Source organism: Haliaeetus leucocephalus, unplaced genomic scaffold (assembly GCF_000737465.1).
Source record: "Haliaeetus leucocephalus isolate CR32 unplaced genomic scaffold, Haliaeetus_leucocephalus-4.0 Scaffold866, whole genome shotgun sequence".
Taxonomy (NCBI): Eukaryota; Metazoa; Chordata; class Aves; order Accipitriformes; family Accipitridae; genus Haliaeetus; species Haliaeetus leucocephalus.
The window spans coordinates 1,328,635-1,344,887 of NW_010973302.1; the positions used below are offsets into that span (position 1 = coordinate 1,328,635).

General features: G+C 50.4%; 1 protein-coding gene across 1 annotated transcript; it reads right to left on the reverse strand.

Annotated features, from left to right (window-relative positions):
* Positions 1–1,451: 1,451 nt before the first annotated feature.
* Positions 1,452–8,625, reverse strand: ZBTB7C (zinc finger and BTB domain containing 7C). The gene is made up of 2 exons (XM_010582997.1): positions 7,445–8,625; positions 1,452–2,088 (listed from the first exon to the last, which is right to left on the reverse strand). The coding sequence occupies exons 1-2, from the start codon at positions 8,623–8,625 to the stop codon at positions 1,452–1,454; spliced, it is 1,818 nt and encodes a 605-aa protein (XP_010581299.1).
* Positions 8,626–16,253: the final 7,628 nt, after the last annotated feature.

A 16,253-nucleotide genomic window follows, 5' to 3' on the forward strand; every position in this document is an offset into this window, starting at 1 on the left:
GCCTTTATCCTTGAGAGTAGCTCATCTTTTTAGGGGCTGAAGGAGGCTGACGGGGCGATTCCAGCCAATCTGCCACTTTTTTGGCCTCAAAAGAAATATTAGATAGGGGTGGCCAAGCCAGGGTCTGCAGGGATGCTGGGGAGGACCCCAGACCTGTTGGCCACCATGGGTGACCTTCGGCTTGGAGAACCCCATCATAAGTTACCGCCTCATCTTTTGAACCAACAAATGGTGAAGAAATAGTATTTCTGCTTGCTCGCTTGCAAGTAGACAATCTCATCTGCAAGATATCTTTAGTGGATTTCTTTTCCACAAAGACCTCTTGAGACAAGCAGCGGGGATATTTGCACACCCAATTTTTTCCCATCGACACTGCAGATTCGGGGACATTCAAGTGTTTGGTAAATTTTTGTCATCAATATATATATAAGAATTAGGGGGAATTAAGGACAAAACCCCAGACATTTCAGAATGGTCAGCGGCGGTGAATTCTGACTCTTTGGTTTGAAACGACTTTTTCATTTCAAAATTCCCACATGATTTATTTTTGCAAAGCAAAGGTTTAATAAAAGCTCAGAATCGAAACATTTCTGATCTTTCCAAGAATTTTCCTTCACCTTTTCAAGCACTGAAGTTAAAATACTCCAAATAGGCTTTAGTTCTCCTTCTGAAATTTTGAAACAGCCAAAGAACCAAAATAAGTAAAAAACCCCTTTTCCACCCAGCTTTGCTCTTGGGGGTGATTTTCTATCTCTTTTTTTTTTAAATTTTTTAGGGTCCCAACTCATCCTGCACAGGAGGGCTTTCACCAGCCCTGCAAATCTGATATACCGCTGAGAATGGCAACGGCCAGGATCCTTCCCTCCCAACGTGGCTGTTTGACCCTCCCCTTTATCCCTTGTAGAATAAATTTTGTTGCCAGACATGGGAATTAATTAAAAAAAAAAAAAAAAGTCCTTTTGACCAAAAGGGCCAAGGAATGTAACATATCAAAACCAAGTCTGGACAGCTTCTCAGTGTCCAGCAGGCCCCACGGGTGGAAAATGGGGAACATCTCCCCCAGAAAAGCCATCTCATGGTGATGGCCATGCCCTGGACTAAGGCAAGTGACATTTTTCGGGAGTGTTGAAGAGAGCAGCAGTCCTGGCCTGGCCTTCCCAGACGGAGCCGCGAGCGGTGGGCGGCTGGATCGGGCAGCAAATGCCTCGTGGCCGCAAAGCCAAGTGCATTGCAGAGTCTAAAGTGCCGGTGGCCATGGGGCGCAGCCCCTGCCCACCCACCCGCTCGCCCCGGGGTTGGCCTCGTGCCCCAAGCCCCGCGGTAGGCCATGGCGGCGAGGGGACGAAGAGCTTCTGGGGAGCCAGACGATGCGAAAGGGCAGGCGGGGACCCCAAGGGAGCCGGTCGCCCTGTTGGGAAGGGAGCGGACCCACGGTGGGACCGGGCGCGGGTTTAGTTACTCGCCTCCGAGATGGGAGCCACGTGGCCGAGCCCCGCCAAGCCGCTGAAGCCCGTGCTCCAAGGATCGGGAAGGGGGAAGAAGGGTTGGGCGGCGAGGTTTTCGTTATGGCCCAGGGCGAAGGCGAAGATGCCCGCGTTCCTCTCCATGTCCAGCTGGGCTCGCCTGAAGAGCTTCATCTGGGTTTCTTCAAACTGGCTCTCCAGCTCCTGCAGGCTGAAGGAGGTCTTGGCCCCGCTTAAAAAGTGCTTGGGGCTGGGGCCGGGAAGGCACATGGCCGCGCCGCCGAGGTGGCCGCTCATCTCCTCCAACGTTGGCGGCATCACGAAGCTCTTCTCCACTGGTGGACCACCGGGAGCAAAGAGCAAGCCGGCCGCCCTCCACGCCGCCGGCTTGCGTCCTCGCCGGGGTCGCGCGATCCGGCAGCTCTGGCGTTTGATGTGGCGGTGGAGGTGGTCGGAACGGGTGAAGCTCTTGTAGCAGAACTCGCACTGGTAGGGCCGGACGCCCGTATGGATGCGCATGTGGTTCTTCAGGTCGTAGTTGTGCACAAATTTAGCGTTGCAGTGGATGCACAGGTACGGCCTCTCCCCCGTGTGCTTCCGCATGTGGATTTTGAGCTTGTCCTGCCTGCAAAAGAAAAGGTGCTCGGTCAGGCTGGCAGGGATTGCGGTTGGGATTGCTCCTTGGATCAGGAGAGGGAAAGGCGATGGGAAGGTGGGGAGCTCATCCTGGGGCTTCCCCCAATGTACGGATGCTCTCGCAGGCTGGCGTTTGCGTCCGCCTCCTCCTTCCTGGGGAGACAGCACCTAAACATCGCACACACCCAGCCCTCCACATCAGGAGTTTGCAGCCCATCCCGGAGTTCAAGCCAGCCTAAATTGGAGGAAAAAACCCTCTGGAATAAAACCAAAAAACGTATGAGAATATCTAAATAAGTACAGCTGTACTCCTGCCTGCAAGTAAGGAAATCAGTTGAGTTTTGAGAACCTGGCAATGTGGGGCAATACTGCTTAAATAAAGTCCCTCTTGGAGCTGATTTTCCTTTCCTTTTATCCTTGCACTGACCACTGGGTGTCTCAGGAGCTTTCGTTTGAAGCGGGAGCATCGCCCAGGGTGAGGCAGGCAGAGGTGCAGGCAGAGGTGCAGGCAGAGGTGCAGGCAGAGGTGCAGGCAGAGGTGCAGGCAGTGCCCGGGCGCTCTGCACCCACTGTCCTTCCCTGCCACGTCTTCCAAGGCCAGCACACATCCAGCCTCACACACATTTTGGAGAAGGTTTTTAAATACAGCCATGGAACAGCATAATACCCATCCCAATGGCACTTATTTACAAATACAGTTGTTTTGTTTTTTTTAAGGGAACATCTAAAACCAAGAACATTTTCCCAAGCTGGCAGTCCAATCCTTTTTTTTTTTTTTTTTCAATAAATAAGTGTTTCCTTCTGCAGTCTACAAAAATCACAACTAAGGCATACGATTATAAAAAGCAAAGCGGATTGTAGCTGAACTGAGCCAAGCACACTGCTTAGGCTGCACCAGCAGAGTTCAAGTAAGTAAACAGCAAAGTGGGAGAATTCATATTGGTTCCTGAAATGCTTTCAGTATGATCCCTCCAAGACGTTAGTAATGTGGCGAAGAATATGTAGAATATACGGAGTCATAAAGTATGTGAACATGCAAAAAAAAAACCAACCAAAAACCACCCCCAAAATCTATTTTTGCTAGCAGGTCAAGCCCTCAAAACTTGCAAGGTGCTGCCTTTGCACTAATTTCTGCCACCCTGCCTGTGTGCATCCTGAAATAGTTTTCGGTGGCACGACCGGCAGCACGCCGGTGTCGGCCACGCCGCGAGCAGTGCAGCCCTGGGATGGGCATCCCTGCAAACCATTCCCTCGGGATCAAGGATGCAGAGAAGTATCCCTGGCAGGAGAATCACTTCTTCACCAGATGACGCTTTATTGCCTTTGGGAAACCGGTCCCAGCCTGGTCCTGCATCTGCAGCAGCAGCGCAGGCAGTGGAGATGCTCCCTGCCTGTACGGAGGCTGTAATGAGCTCGCGTGAGGTTTACAACTCATGCAGATTTTTAGGGAGACAGAAAAAACCGCATCTCTCGGTCTCCATGCCAAGGCCAGGGCCAGATCGCAACTTCCCACTCTGCGATCTTCAAAGATGCTGTCATCCCACGATTTTAACAAGGGGGCATTTCCCCCGAGAAGGCTGAAATCAGTTCTCAGCAGCAGACAAAGCAGCTTGGAAAATTTCATCCCAAACGGATAATGCGCAGCGAAGTCGTAAGCAGATGAACACAGGGGCTCGTAATGCCAAGTGTTGGGAAATGTTAATAAAAAGCAGAGCTACCAGCCCCACCTATAATATAATTTAAACCTATATATGTAATGTTTAACCTAGCAGGATCGCTTTTCCTAATAAACATGCAGCGTGCCAGGACTGTATAATGTAAATACAGGCAAAGCTTTTTTCAGGCTATTACCCATCTCCGGCAGCAGACGGGCAGAAACTCAATCATCCCTGCCCCGGCAGCATCTCCATGGGATGGAAGAGAGGTTTTATGGCTCTACCTGGAGAAGCTCAGAGGCTGGGCGGGTGAGATGCTCCGGCTGCGGTGAAGAGCCCAGGGGAGGATGCGGCATGGGAAACACAGGCTCTGCGAGATGGGAGCTCAGCTCGCAGGCTCTCCGAAGGAGAACCGCGCTCCGTGTGTGTGAATAACCTTAATGCAATTGCATTAGGAGAGCGATTAGGGCTCTGCGAGCTGTCACAACACAAATAATAGGAACAAATAATGTTAACCTTTCTGGTTGGAACAGTTTCTCCTTGAGCACTCCGGGGTTGTCTTGGTGGAAAAGCTGAAGTATTTGCAGTTTTCTCCAGCATTTTAGCAGGGTAAAACAGCAGACTAGAAGCTGAGCAGCCTTTGTTTAAGGAAAAAATTAATGAGCTATTAAATGAAGTCCTGCTTCCTGCGATCAGATGTCCGTGGGAGTCGGGAGTGGCAGATCCAGGTGGATGTGGGGTCCTTGCCATGGGATGCGGGATCCCACTGATGTGAAGGGGAATGGATCTGATGGGGAGGTTGAGGGACTCCCCACCCAGGAAAATAAATTTTCTCTGTTTTCCCCAGTAAATTTGCTCCTCCACAGTTCCTCGAGCGCAGAAATAATGCAAAGGACTGATTAATTTAGAAATCTCATTTGGGAACCTCTGCTTTCCTGCACCCTCATTCCCAGGGTGGGCTTGCATCTCCCCGACAAAGGCAACCCTCACTGCCGTGGGTGCGAGTCCGATGCTTTCAGGAAGCATGAGACTCCCCCCGAGAGCAAAACACGTAATCCAAGTGGCAGCGTTCAGGAAATCCTGGCAGAAATCTCTTTCTACATCTCAATCACTCCACTTTGCTTAAATACTTTCCCCTAAAGGAGAGCTCTCACATTAGAGTAATGCTGAAGACGGCTAAAAAAACCCCAAACAAAACCAAACAGCAGCATGCTATTCAAAATACTTCCAAATACATATAAAAATAAACCGATGTTTTGAAATTTCCACTTCGCTCAGGGTGTTAAAGAAGGAAAAAACTCTCCAGCCTTCAGCTCTGTGCAGGGTGACCAAAACGAACAGCTTCATTTTCGTGAATGATGATGGGAGACTGCACTGCTGGGCTAGTCCCACTTTTCTTTGTGATTATTTTCTTGGGTTAAAGTCCTCCTACCTCTGTGCTTTGTATTTAGAAGCTGTTGAGCATATGGGGGGATGTAGAAGCTGCTGGGTTTAACCCTGCATTAGTAATGGGCCACGCTAGACCATCTCTGCCTGGAGCTTTTAATCTCCAAGATGCTGATTTAACCTGTCCGGATTAGGGGTCAGGATACCTGAATTCCCACCTGAACCCCCCTACTGACCTCGCAATGACTGTGAGTCAGTACCAACATCTCTCCGTGCCTCAGTTTCCCCAAATGAAGCCAACAACGCTGCCCTTGCTTGTAAAGGAACTTTGGGAGCCCTCTGGGAGGGCTCAGCTCTATTATTCCCATGACAGGGAAGGTGCCAGTGACAGGTCAAGCCAAGCTATTTCCTCGTCAGCAATTAACATCCGCAGCATCACACCCTGGAGAGCGATGGGGACCAGAGGATGGGACTGGCCAGGTGGTTCCTCCAGCCCGGGATGCAGCCACACGCACCGGGGCTGAACCCACCCCGCTCCTCCCAGTAGAGCCTGCGCGTCCGGAGGTGACGACCCAGCGCTAACCTGGGGATGCAGCACCGGCAGGAGCCGGATCCAAATTCCTGCAGGCAGGAATTAGCACCAGGCAGTGGCCTTTCCCCTGCAAATACGCAGGGTGAGCCGGCTCACGTCACATACACCCGCCCCAGGCTTGATGCTCCCCGCATTATAATACGGTGTCTGCTGCGTTAATGGAGGGGAGCATGGAAATTTATTTTCAGGTCAAATCCTCATCATCTGCATAACTTCCACTTGAATATTATCACAGGGACGGGAGAAGAAAAGACAGGCTGAATGCGGGAGCACCCCAGGTGTCCGGCCATTGTCAGGAGCTCGCCTTTGCCTACTGTGCATATTATTTTCCTCTGGTTTCCTCGCTCCAGCCTAATAGGGCTCGCTCCCTCACACGCAGCCAGGAGCTGAAATACCATGCTCTTGTCAGAAAGCTTTATTATTATGGTAAAGATTGTACTCATTAGATATTAATTATACCCAGCAAGAGCAGGTCCAGGAATCTATTTGTCTCTGCTCACCGATTAAATTTGCCCGGCTTTTCAGACAAAGGTTGCAAGCTGTATCATTAGATTTGCGTAGCCTGCTCCAATTTATTACCGTTGAGGGGTCTGCTGGGGTGAAGAAAGGTGCAAAGGCTGGGAATTGGTACGAGGGCTGGATCTGGCCGGTCATGCCTGCCTTGGAGCAGCCCATGTTGGGGCTGGTCTTACCTAACTTGAGATACCTAAAAGTTACGTTGCCTTAGCTAAGCCCCGCCAGTTGTCTTTGTGGTCAGGGATGACACCTTCGCTCACGCCTTTCTCATCTACCTCTCTGAGGGTGCTGATCTCTTTCCACTGACCACGGAGGGAGTCGAGGTGCCAGGTTCTTGGGCGGCCAACATTCGGGGCGATGAATCATAGAATCATTTAGGTTGGAAAAGACCTTTAAGATCATCGAATCCAACCGTTAACCAAACACTGCCACGTCCACCGCTAAACCACGTCCCTAAGCGCCACGTCTACATGTCTTAAATACCTCCAGGGATGGGGACTCCGCCACTTCCCTGGGCAGCCTGGTCCAATGCTTGACAACCTTTTTGGTGAAGAAATTTTTCCTAACATCCAATCTAAACCTCCCCTGGTGCAACTTGAGGCTGTTCCCTCTCATCCTATCATTTGTTACCTGGGAAAAGGGACTGACACCCACCTCATTACTAACGTATAATAATTAGGACCGCTCCAGCCTCAGAAAGCCCAGACACTGTCATGTCTAAACATGTGCAACTTGGTTGTGGTCTACACAGATGCCAAAATGTGCAAACCCAAACTAATTACATCCCGCAGCTAAATGGCCCTCCCAACTCAACGCATGTCCCAGCACATTAGAGATGAAGCCTCCTTGGCTGTTTGACCATCTGTTTTCCAGCTGCCTCTGGTCCAACTGTGGTGAACTATGGTGGGGTTGAAAATATCCTGTTACTTATTTAAGCTTTTGTCCAGTGAGGGGATGGATCCAGTGAGTTGTGGATGTGATCCACAACCCACCAAAATCAGTAGGTTTGTTTTCTTCCTCCACCCTCCCTTCCTCCCTGTTTTTTCCAAAGGGATAGAGATCTTGCCCTGCATTCTTTGCTACTTTTGGGGAGAAAAAGAGACGTATAGCTTAGGAATCAGCCATGGGTCACGACATGGTCCCTCCAGCCACCCCCCCCCACGCAGCCACGCATGGCAGAGGTAACCAATGCACACCTGGTAAAGCGGACTTCACAGATATTGCACATATACGGCTTCTCTCCCGTGTGGGTCCTCATGTGCCTGGGCAGTTTGCCGGCTCCCATGATGACTTTGTTACAGATGGGACATTGCTGGGATGCCTTGGGCTTTATCTTCCTCTCTTCCTCCAGGGGCCACGGAGGAAAAACTCCTCCAAACTGGGTAGCGCTTAGGAAATTGAGATAAGCGCTATAGTCAGTCTCTGCCTTAATATGCCCTAAGGGAGCTGCTGGGGTGTTGGTAAACATGTCCTTGAAGAAGTCATTAGGGAAAGGAGGCGGAGGCAGGTCTTCCTTCTCCTCCTCTTCCTTGATCTTCCTCTTTTTGATCACCAGATCCAAGGGGCCATTGTCTACTTGTGGCTCCTCGAGCTGGGAGAAGGAGCTAAAATCACCGTTCCATAGATGGGGGAAGAAGGTAGGGGCGAAAGGAGAGAGAGCTGGCCTCCTTTCTGGGATGTTTGCCTTAGGGTACAAGTTCTCCCTTAGCAAGGACTCGATGGAGAAGTCTCGTATCACACCCAAGTGTCCAGAGGAGTTATTGGCTGGGTAGTGATTTGGAAAGTCTTTAGGTGCTTCTGTATATGCTTCTTCGGTAAGATCAGACTTAGAAGGGCTTTGGTGACAGCTTACTTCTTGGACATCGGTTAGGTTCTCCTGATTGACAAAATCTTCCACTTCTTCCTCCTCCTCCTCTTCCTCCTCATCTTCGTCTTCGTCTTCGTCATCATCTTCGTCCTCTTTGTCATCTTCCTCTTCTGCCTCTCTGTCGGGCTCCATGATTTCAAGGCATACATTGATAATGCACTGGATCTCCAGCATCTTGGCAGCGCTGAGGATGTGCTTGACATTTGAGGTGGTGATGGTGAGGGTTGAGGTGTAGGCAAACTCGAGGATGGCAGAAAGTGCTTCAGGCTTGACAAAGTCAATCTCGTAAACATAGGGCTGGTCTGTTAAAGTGCCGGTAGTGAAGAGTTTTTTGAAGTACTTGCTGCAGGCAGCAAGGACGGACCGATGGGTCCGGTACTCCTGGTCCTGTACAATGAGGATGACATCGCAGAGGAGACCATCATGCCGCTGCTCATTTAAACCACATAAGACTTCACTGCTGTGGTTCGGGAATGGGATCCCGATAAGATCCTCAATGCCATTGGCCATATTCTCATTTAGCGCCCTAGGACAAAACACAGACAGTAGGGAATTAGCAGGGAGTTCCCAACCAGTAACACCAAAATGACCCTGCCTTCTCTCAATGTCCTCCTTCCCCCTATCCCACTTGGACCTCTGTGCACTGCCCCAGTGCATCTCCATGTCACTTTTAACTCCTTCCAGGTCCTCTGTGATTTAACCTCTGCTTCCCTCCACATCACTTTGTCTCCTTCTTTGTCTCCATCCATCTCTTCTCCGTTCCTACCTATTCTCCTTTTCGTAACCATCACAAGCTCCCTCTTCTCTTTCCCATCCCTTCCCCAGGAACCTTGTGTAATGACTCCCACCCCATCACGTTTCTTCCACATCCTCCCAGAGCCAACATCTTTCCAGGCCCACGTTGGATTTTCCCTGTCAGGAGCTATGTGGGGAAAGGATGATGCTACATTGCTGCATGCTGCCAAGTGCCAGCACCTACACCACTTAAAGAAGATGAGCCAGGGAGCGCCCGTCTCCTCTACGCAATTGTTTTTGGGACTGGTACAACTGGACATCCCAAATAGGAGGGACTGCTGGTCGTGGCTGTTTGCTGCAGCAGGAGAGCCCTCCTTATGGGGCAGGAGGTCTCCAGTTCTGTGTCCTCCTGCTACTTCATGCCTGGAAGCTGTCCCACGTCACCTCAGCATGTGGGATGTCTTCCCGAGGGATCTGGGAATGGAGGAGGCAAGCGAGGAGTTGTGTGTCACAGCGTACCTGAACGCTCAGAGAAAGACAACCAGGGAGCAAGGGCCTGGCCAGAGGCAGATGGCTGGCTGCTATCTTCACCCACGAGCTGAGCTTGCTCCATTCCCAATCCTGCTTGGACTTTTTAGCATGGTGTCAAATGCCCTGTTGATCTGGCAGACACCTTCCCCTGCTAGAGCAGCTTCAGCTTCAAAGGGAAATTCGGAAGCAAAAAGCCCACACCCAAAAGGAAAACCTGATTTTTTTGCCATTTTTTTTATCTGTAAGATGTTTCCTCTTTCACATGGCTCCAGCAGCCCTTCCACATGAGAAATCCCAGGAAAGGAGAGTGACTTCCTCCAGCAGGCGACGAATACATTAATCCCATCACACACAGAATACATCAAACAGCCAGAATAACTTTGACTACACTAACCCCTTGGAAACTCCCAGGACACAGAGCATGTGTTCATGCAGTGTCACCTCCATGAGCCCCAGCTCGTGGCCCCGCTACAGGTAGACACTCAGTTCACAGCCGAGCCGTTAATCTCCGAGAAAGCCCAGGGTACATGTAAGTAAAACTCCAGCCCCACTTTGGCCCCTTTCGCAAGGCTGAGACCATCAGGCAGGTTCCCAATCCCACCCTCTGCACCTCTGGCAGGTTCCCGATCCCATCCCACCCCACCTCTACATCTCTCCCGGGATCCACAGCCATGTCCCAGGTGTCCTTCCCTGCTTGGTTTCTGGCCGCGCTGACTCCAAACTTCCTTCCCGCCAGCTGTGGGGACCTGGTCCACCTCACGGTGAGGGGCTAGCTCCCACCCTACCACCTGCCTCCATCTTTTGGGGATGGAAAGAGCCCGATCTGATGGAGGTTGTCCAGGGAAATCCTTGCTTCACCTTGGTTGACAAGCCAGTGACTCTTGGGGGAGGCTGGGGAGCCGTAGAGGGGATCGGACTCTGCAGCAAACGTTCCCATGGAAAGAGGAATGCCATCTCCCTTCTCCTCCCTCCGCAGGGTCAATCTCCAGCCGAGACCTTGCAGATATCTCCCCCACACCTAATCAGCGCTGCCAAACACTCGCTGCGTGGGAGCCGGCGAGCGAAGGCCTTGGGAAGACGGTGCAACCCAGACAGAGGGAGAACACCCTGCCGAAGGGTTACGGACCACCAGCCTGATGGGAGCAACGCCGGGATGGAGGACAAGCCATCCCTGAGCTAGTGAAACCTTGGGGGGGGGCTGGAGGACAACCCCCACCACGGGAAGCCCTCTCCAGCCACCTCTCCGTGTCCAGAGGTGGGGAAGGGAACGGGGAATTAGACCCCTCTGACCCCCCCTCAGGTCCAGCCACCGACATTTTCGGCCGAGGGACGATGCTCCAGCCCCGCATCCCGTGGTATGCCTGTTAGCTCCACGCTAATTATGCCTGTTGTCTGAAACAAATTGATTCATTACAGTGTGCTGCGCTTAACCATGTTAACTAGCTACGCTCCTCTACCAGCCCGATCAGCTCCGTATCAAATCTTCCTTGAAAATCGCTGATAAATGAAAGTAAATCCAATGTATTCTTCAAGTGGAATGTAAGATAATAAATAACCCCTGAGCCAGGGAGGAAAAGACAACTTCCTTTTTAGGGCTTTGTATCCTTAATAATAAGCAAGAGCAATTAAATTTCCATTGCTGTATTTATCCTGAACTCATTTATTTTTGCTTTGAAGGAGCATTAGTGTTAAAGGAGCTCCTTGCACGAAGGAACGTGTTTTCCTACTAATCTATTTTGATCTTTTATTGCCAGATCACCCGAAGTGCAAAAGATCAGAAAAGCACAATATTAGACTACCCTGACAATTGTTTTTATGGAGGTTTTTTCCGGACACTAAACTCCATCCTCCCTAATTTGTGGATTATTCACTCAGCAGCGAGAAAGCACGAAAAAACAGAATTAGGAGATCAGGGAGTAAACTAAAATGATGTACAGCTCCTTTTGGTGGAAATGGACTCCTTTTCTGTTCTTTTCCCCTCCTGGTCCTCTCGAGATGCGATTCTGTTAACCAAAGCACTTAGGCAAGCCGATAACAGGATGCTGGCAAAACTGAAGGTGATTCATGTCATTTAAATGGGGGGGGTGGGGGGAGAAACAGCCCATTCATTTGCATACATTTGCATTTTTTTAACTCGCAGGGTGGTTTGACAGCTCCGGAGCTCAGCGAGCCTGAGAAATGACCTTATGGTTCCCATGCCCCAGGGGAGGTTGATGGCCAGAGGCTGGAAGTGTGCTGAGGCTGACGTTTTCCTTCCTCCCCCTCCCTCCTCTCCCTCCTCCTGTGCTCCCCCCTTCCCCTCCCCAAGCCAAGGGTGGGGTGCTCAAGAATAACAGGCCTAAAAATAGCATCTGATGGTGACAAATGTCACCAGTGCATGCACACACACATGCAAATGCTGAACGGCCCGCATGGAGTTAAACAGAAAAAATCCCATTTTATGATAGAAAATTACAGCATTGTTAAAATAAACTGGGGTTTGTGGCGGGGGGGGGGGGGGGGGTGGAGGGCACCGAAAATAAATGTATTCTGCAGATGACATCTCGAAACATTGCATTTATGGGCATGCTTAAAACTCATTCATTACTTTCTTGCCATGAAAAGCCCCATTTATAAAAGAATGATCCTGGGAGATGCTATTCGGATACAGGACCGCTTCCCCCCGCGCTGCCCGCGGGCACACGGCGAGCACCTGAGGCTGCAACAGGAGAAAAGGGGGATTGGGGAGAGCTGAGCTTTGCCCCTTTCTGGGTGAAAAACCTTCTGGTTTTGGGAAGGATGGTGCTTTGCCGGCTCAGAGTAATGACCGCTGCACCAGGGCGATGGAGATATGTGGGCAGATGTAGGCAGATGCAGGCAGGAGTCATAACCTCGCTGCCTGCCTGAACGTGGGTGATACAACCCAGATACAAGCCAGGGACTGCAGCAATATCATAAATCGACTGCTATACGCGCTCCCTGGGTGACCCAAAGCTCATCCAGGGCACTCTGCTGCTCAAAAGCCCGTTCTGTTTTTTATTTTTATTTTTTGGTTGCTTTATTCTCACGTCTGCTTTTAGCTTTAGGAATCCTTTAGTATAATACAGCCTCTGAAAACCGATCATATAAAACTGAAATATTAGAAAGAGAGGCAAAATGCTCATTTAGCATTGTGCTAAGTGAAAAATAGAAGTATACTCAATAGATTATAGATATATATGTCTAGAAAATAAAGGAAACTAATATTGCCTATATTCATTTGTATAAGTGGAAATGGAGGACTGCCGCAGCTTGGAGGAGCCCTGGGCAAGATGTGCCAGCCCCGAGGTGGGACAGGATCCTGCCCCCGGGTCTCAGTATTGCTCAAAGCCAGGAGCAGGAGACCTGTCACCTCTGAGGGCTTCTCATCAGCATTTCCATGTCCCATCTTCTTCCTCATCTCCGGCGACAACACCCCGCAAAAGCCGGGCCCTTGGAGGAGATAAAGGCTGCCAGGAAGAGCCAAGGCTCGTGTAACGTGTGGCTCCTGGTTCAGGGCTAAGGGATGGCCCCTTCCCATCAGCTCCATCCGTGGGGACAACGCTTCCCAACCCAGGTCTTAGCTGGGAGATGGCAATTTTGGGCTTTAATTGCATGCTGGCATGTAACGTCATTACTAAAACATGTAGCATTTAATTATTTTAATATTTTTATATGTGTATGTTTTTATATTTGTATATCTGTATATTTTATATATTTATATTTTTATACTTTACGTATATATTTATTTTTATATTTCTATATTTTGATCTTTGTATAGAGATTCTCGGAGCATCTCCTCTTAAAACGTGCATTGCTTGGCCTTCTCTTTGTTATGATTTTCCCCGCAGGAAGGTGCTGGCTCCTGACTACATTTCTTTTCGGTGTGCCTATATTCCCTCTCCCCAGGAAGGCCAACCCGAAGATATGGGGGTTCCCCGGGGTAAGCTGGGGAGCGCAAAGCGGTTGCCTCCCCCAGGCCGTGCTCATTCTGCATATGGCACAGCAGGGGAAGGAGCCTGAGGCTCCAGCTGATCTCTGCCCGCTACCGGTGTCAAAATGACATTCTTCCAGGCAAAATAACGGTGTCTCCAATTCTTCCCTTCACCCAGCCTGCGCACAGAGCGGGGTTTGGGGTGCAAGCTCAGGTTCAAAGCTTGGGGTTGAGCATCCCCAACTATCGCTCCCTACCCTGGCCGGATCCTGCCACCCCAACACAGCATCCCTCACGCTCGGTCCCTGCAGGCACAAAACCCCAGGAGGGATTCCAGCTCTACATCTGAAGCACGAGGCCATCCAGAAAAATATCCCAGAGGTGTCTGGACCTGGATTCGGGGTGCTGAGCATCCCCGGCCACCCCAGCCTCCTGCCTGCCGCAGGAGAGGGACTCAGCAGGAGGTCTCAACAGCTTTCCCCATCTTGATTTATTTTCTACCACTAACTCCTTCCCTCCCCTGCCCGGGGCTCTCGGCACCCCGAGGGACAGACGCTTTGGCTCTGCTGCTCTCCTACCTGTTCCTCTTTCCCAATCTCCGCTCCAGGCTGAGGGAGCAGAGGCAGCACCCAGGGTGGGCTGGCTGCAATCCCTCTGCATCTACCCATGGTCCCGTGTACGTAGATCTGCCTGCTACATCCAACAGCCCATAAATATATGTGGTTTGGATTTTTTTTTCAGATTTATTTGTGCCTCGTTATAATGAGGCAATTAAGATGTGCATGTGAGATTACCCTAATCTGTCAAAATATTACAGCTACATTCTATGGGATACGCTGACCAGTGATCGATAGGTCCCGCTCCGTAGCTGTGTTGTTATTTTGGGGGTATAGGGATGCTGGGGGTCTGTTCCCACATCTGCCGATTGCTCCATGACCTTGAGCAAGGCCCTTGTGCAAATGTCCCTGAGCGGAGCCACCCACATTGACACCCCACCCGAAGCCAGCTCCACGGGGATGACACCGTTGCCTTGGCCAAGCACTTGACTCCAATTTGGAAGAAACCTCTTTCCTACCAAGAAGGAGTTAGGATCCCTCAAAGCCTATGTGAAAGGCAGGCAGAGAGGTGTAGTGGGCTTTTTAAAATTTTTTTTTATTTAAAAAAAGAAAAAAAGGAAAATGTAAAACCTAAAAAAAGGCAAATATTTCCTTAAGCACACCTCCCCTCTGAACATCTTGTCTCCAGAAGAACGTGTTATTTAACCACCCACCCCAGTACCTAGCGTTTCTCCCCTCCGGCAGGAAGGTGGGGCAGAGCGCGCTCCTCGCCTTTCAATCACTTCCCTGCGAGATGCCCGAAACGATGAGGAAAACGCGGTGACACCAACCCCTGCCTCCCTCGCAAGGAAATCATCAGGTTTTTAAAGGAGATGAGTCGCTTTGCAGACCCAAAGATGATACTGTGGGAGGGAACTGGCTCATTAGCAATAGCACACCAGAAGTTTACTGCTGAGCTGAGTACCGGCCCCAGTCTTTAATAACTGAGACCAGCCTTCGCCTTGGGACCAGTCTTGCTTGGGGAGTACGGGGTTGAGCTGGGAAAGTTGGGGGTGTTTGGTTTTTTGAGAGGTACATAATAAGCTCATCCACCCAAACCTGAAGATCCCTCCTCAAAAAAACCCAACCAACCAACCCTGGATTTTGCTTAGATCTGGACAAAGTAGAAAAGGGCAGAGGTTTCCACAGCGATGCTTTGGCAAGGAAGGATGCAAAGAGGGTCACATTCGCCGTGGAAGATGCTCACTTGGAGCAAGGATGGGGAGGAAATCCCATAGGGGTACAGAGGTGGCATCACCCCATGTGGCTCCTGGCAAGGGAGCAGCTCCATAAATGGAGCAGGTCAGTAAAATTTAAGGGGATGCTCCATAGGACGCCGGTTCAAAGGCTGCCTATAGCGGCCAACAAGAGCCCCAGCAACGCCGAGACGGATGGAGACCTCCCACTGATGCTGGGAGGAGAAGGATGGCCAAGGAGCCCCAGGGGGACAGCCCAACCCTTTTTGGCCAGCCTCCACGGAGCCAAGGATGAGATGGCTCCTACCCGAAGGAAGAGCCCCAGAAGCCGAGCATGGTTTGATCACATAATTAAAGTGGTTATGCGTCAGGGATTGAGATCACATAGGTGACCTTCAGCCTGGTATTTCTCCATTACCTACTGGACTTTTCAATATTAATACTAATCTCTGAACAAAATCCTTGGGCATACAAGGATTCATCCTTATCAACATCTGGCTGGCAAGTTGAGGCCATGTGAACCACATATATTTACACACACTATATGAAACTGACTTTTTTGGACTGGAACTACTAGTTTTCTCTCAGCAGGCCACCAGAAAGCCATCTTTACCTGAAGTCCCATCAGGGAATCCAAAATAAAAGGTGTTGGAGAGCACAAGAGTCTCCTGTGCCCTTTGTGTACCCATCCTTGAGAATTTTCAAAGGCTAGTTATACATTGCAGCAAATATTATGCATCGTTCAACAAATCTATTCCTGCAGGTTAGCTCCAGCTACCAAGAGCCTACACAGGGCACCCTGTACTTCAACAACTTTATGTACAGATACAATCCGGCGAAATTGCAAAATACTAATCAAATCCTCCCCCAATGAGCTGAATGGTCGGGTGCTACTTGTTGTAATGGGAATTTGCCACTGCTCCGTGACCACCAGCACCCAAGCCCAGTCCATGGGGTATTTAAGTTAAGGCCATTTTTCCTGGCCTCAGCTCCTCTATGGGCTTGTTGCTCAAGTTGGCCCCTCCATCGGCACGTGATGATGAACAGTTTGAGCTCCTTTCTTCTCTTCTTTGTCACTCATCACGGCAGGCACCAGCTATCCGAAAAGCCCCAGTATCCCCTCAGATCTACCCCAAGGTCTCCCACCCT

Bases quoted from the DNA above. Each gene is read 5' to 3' on its own strand.
- ZBTB7C (XM_010582997.1), bottom strand. From the start codon at position 8,625: ATGGCCAATGGCATTGAGGATCTTATCGGGATCCCATTCCCGAACCAC. The intron at 2,089-7,444 runs GTGTGCATTGGT...TTTCTTTTGCAG, and splicing joins TGTGAAGTCCGCTTTACCAG to GCAGGACAAGCTCAAAATCC.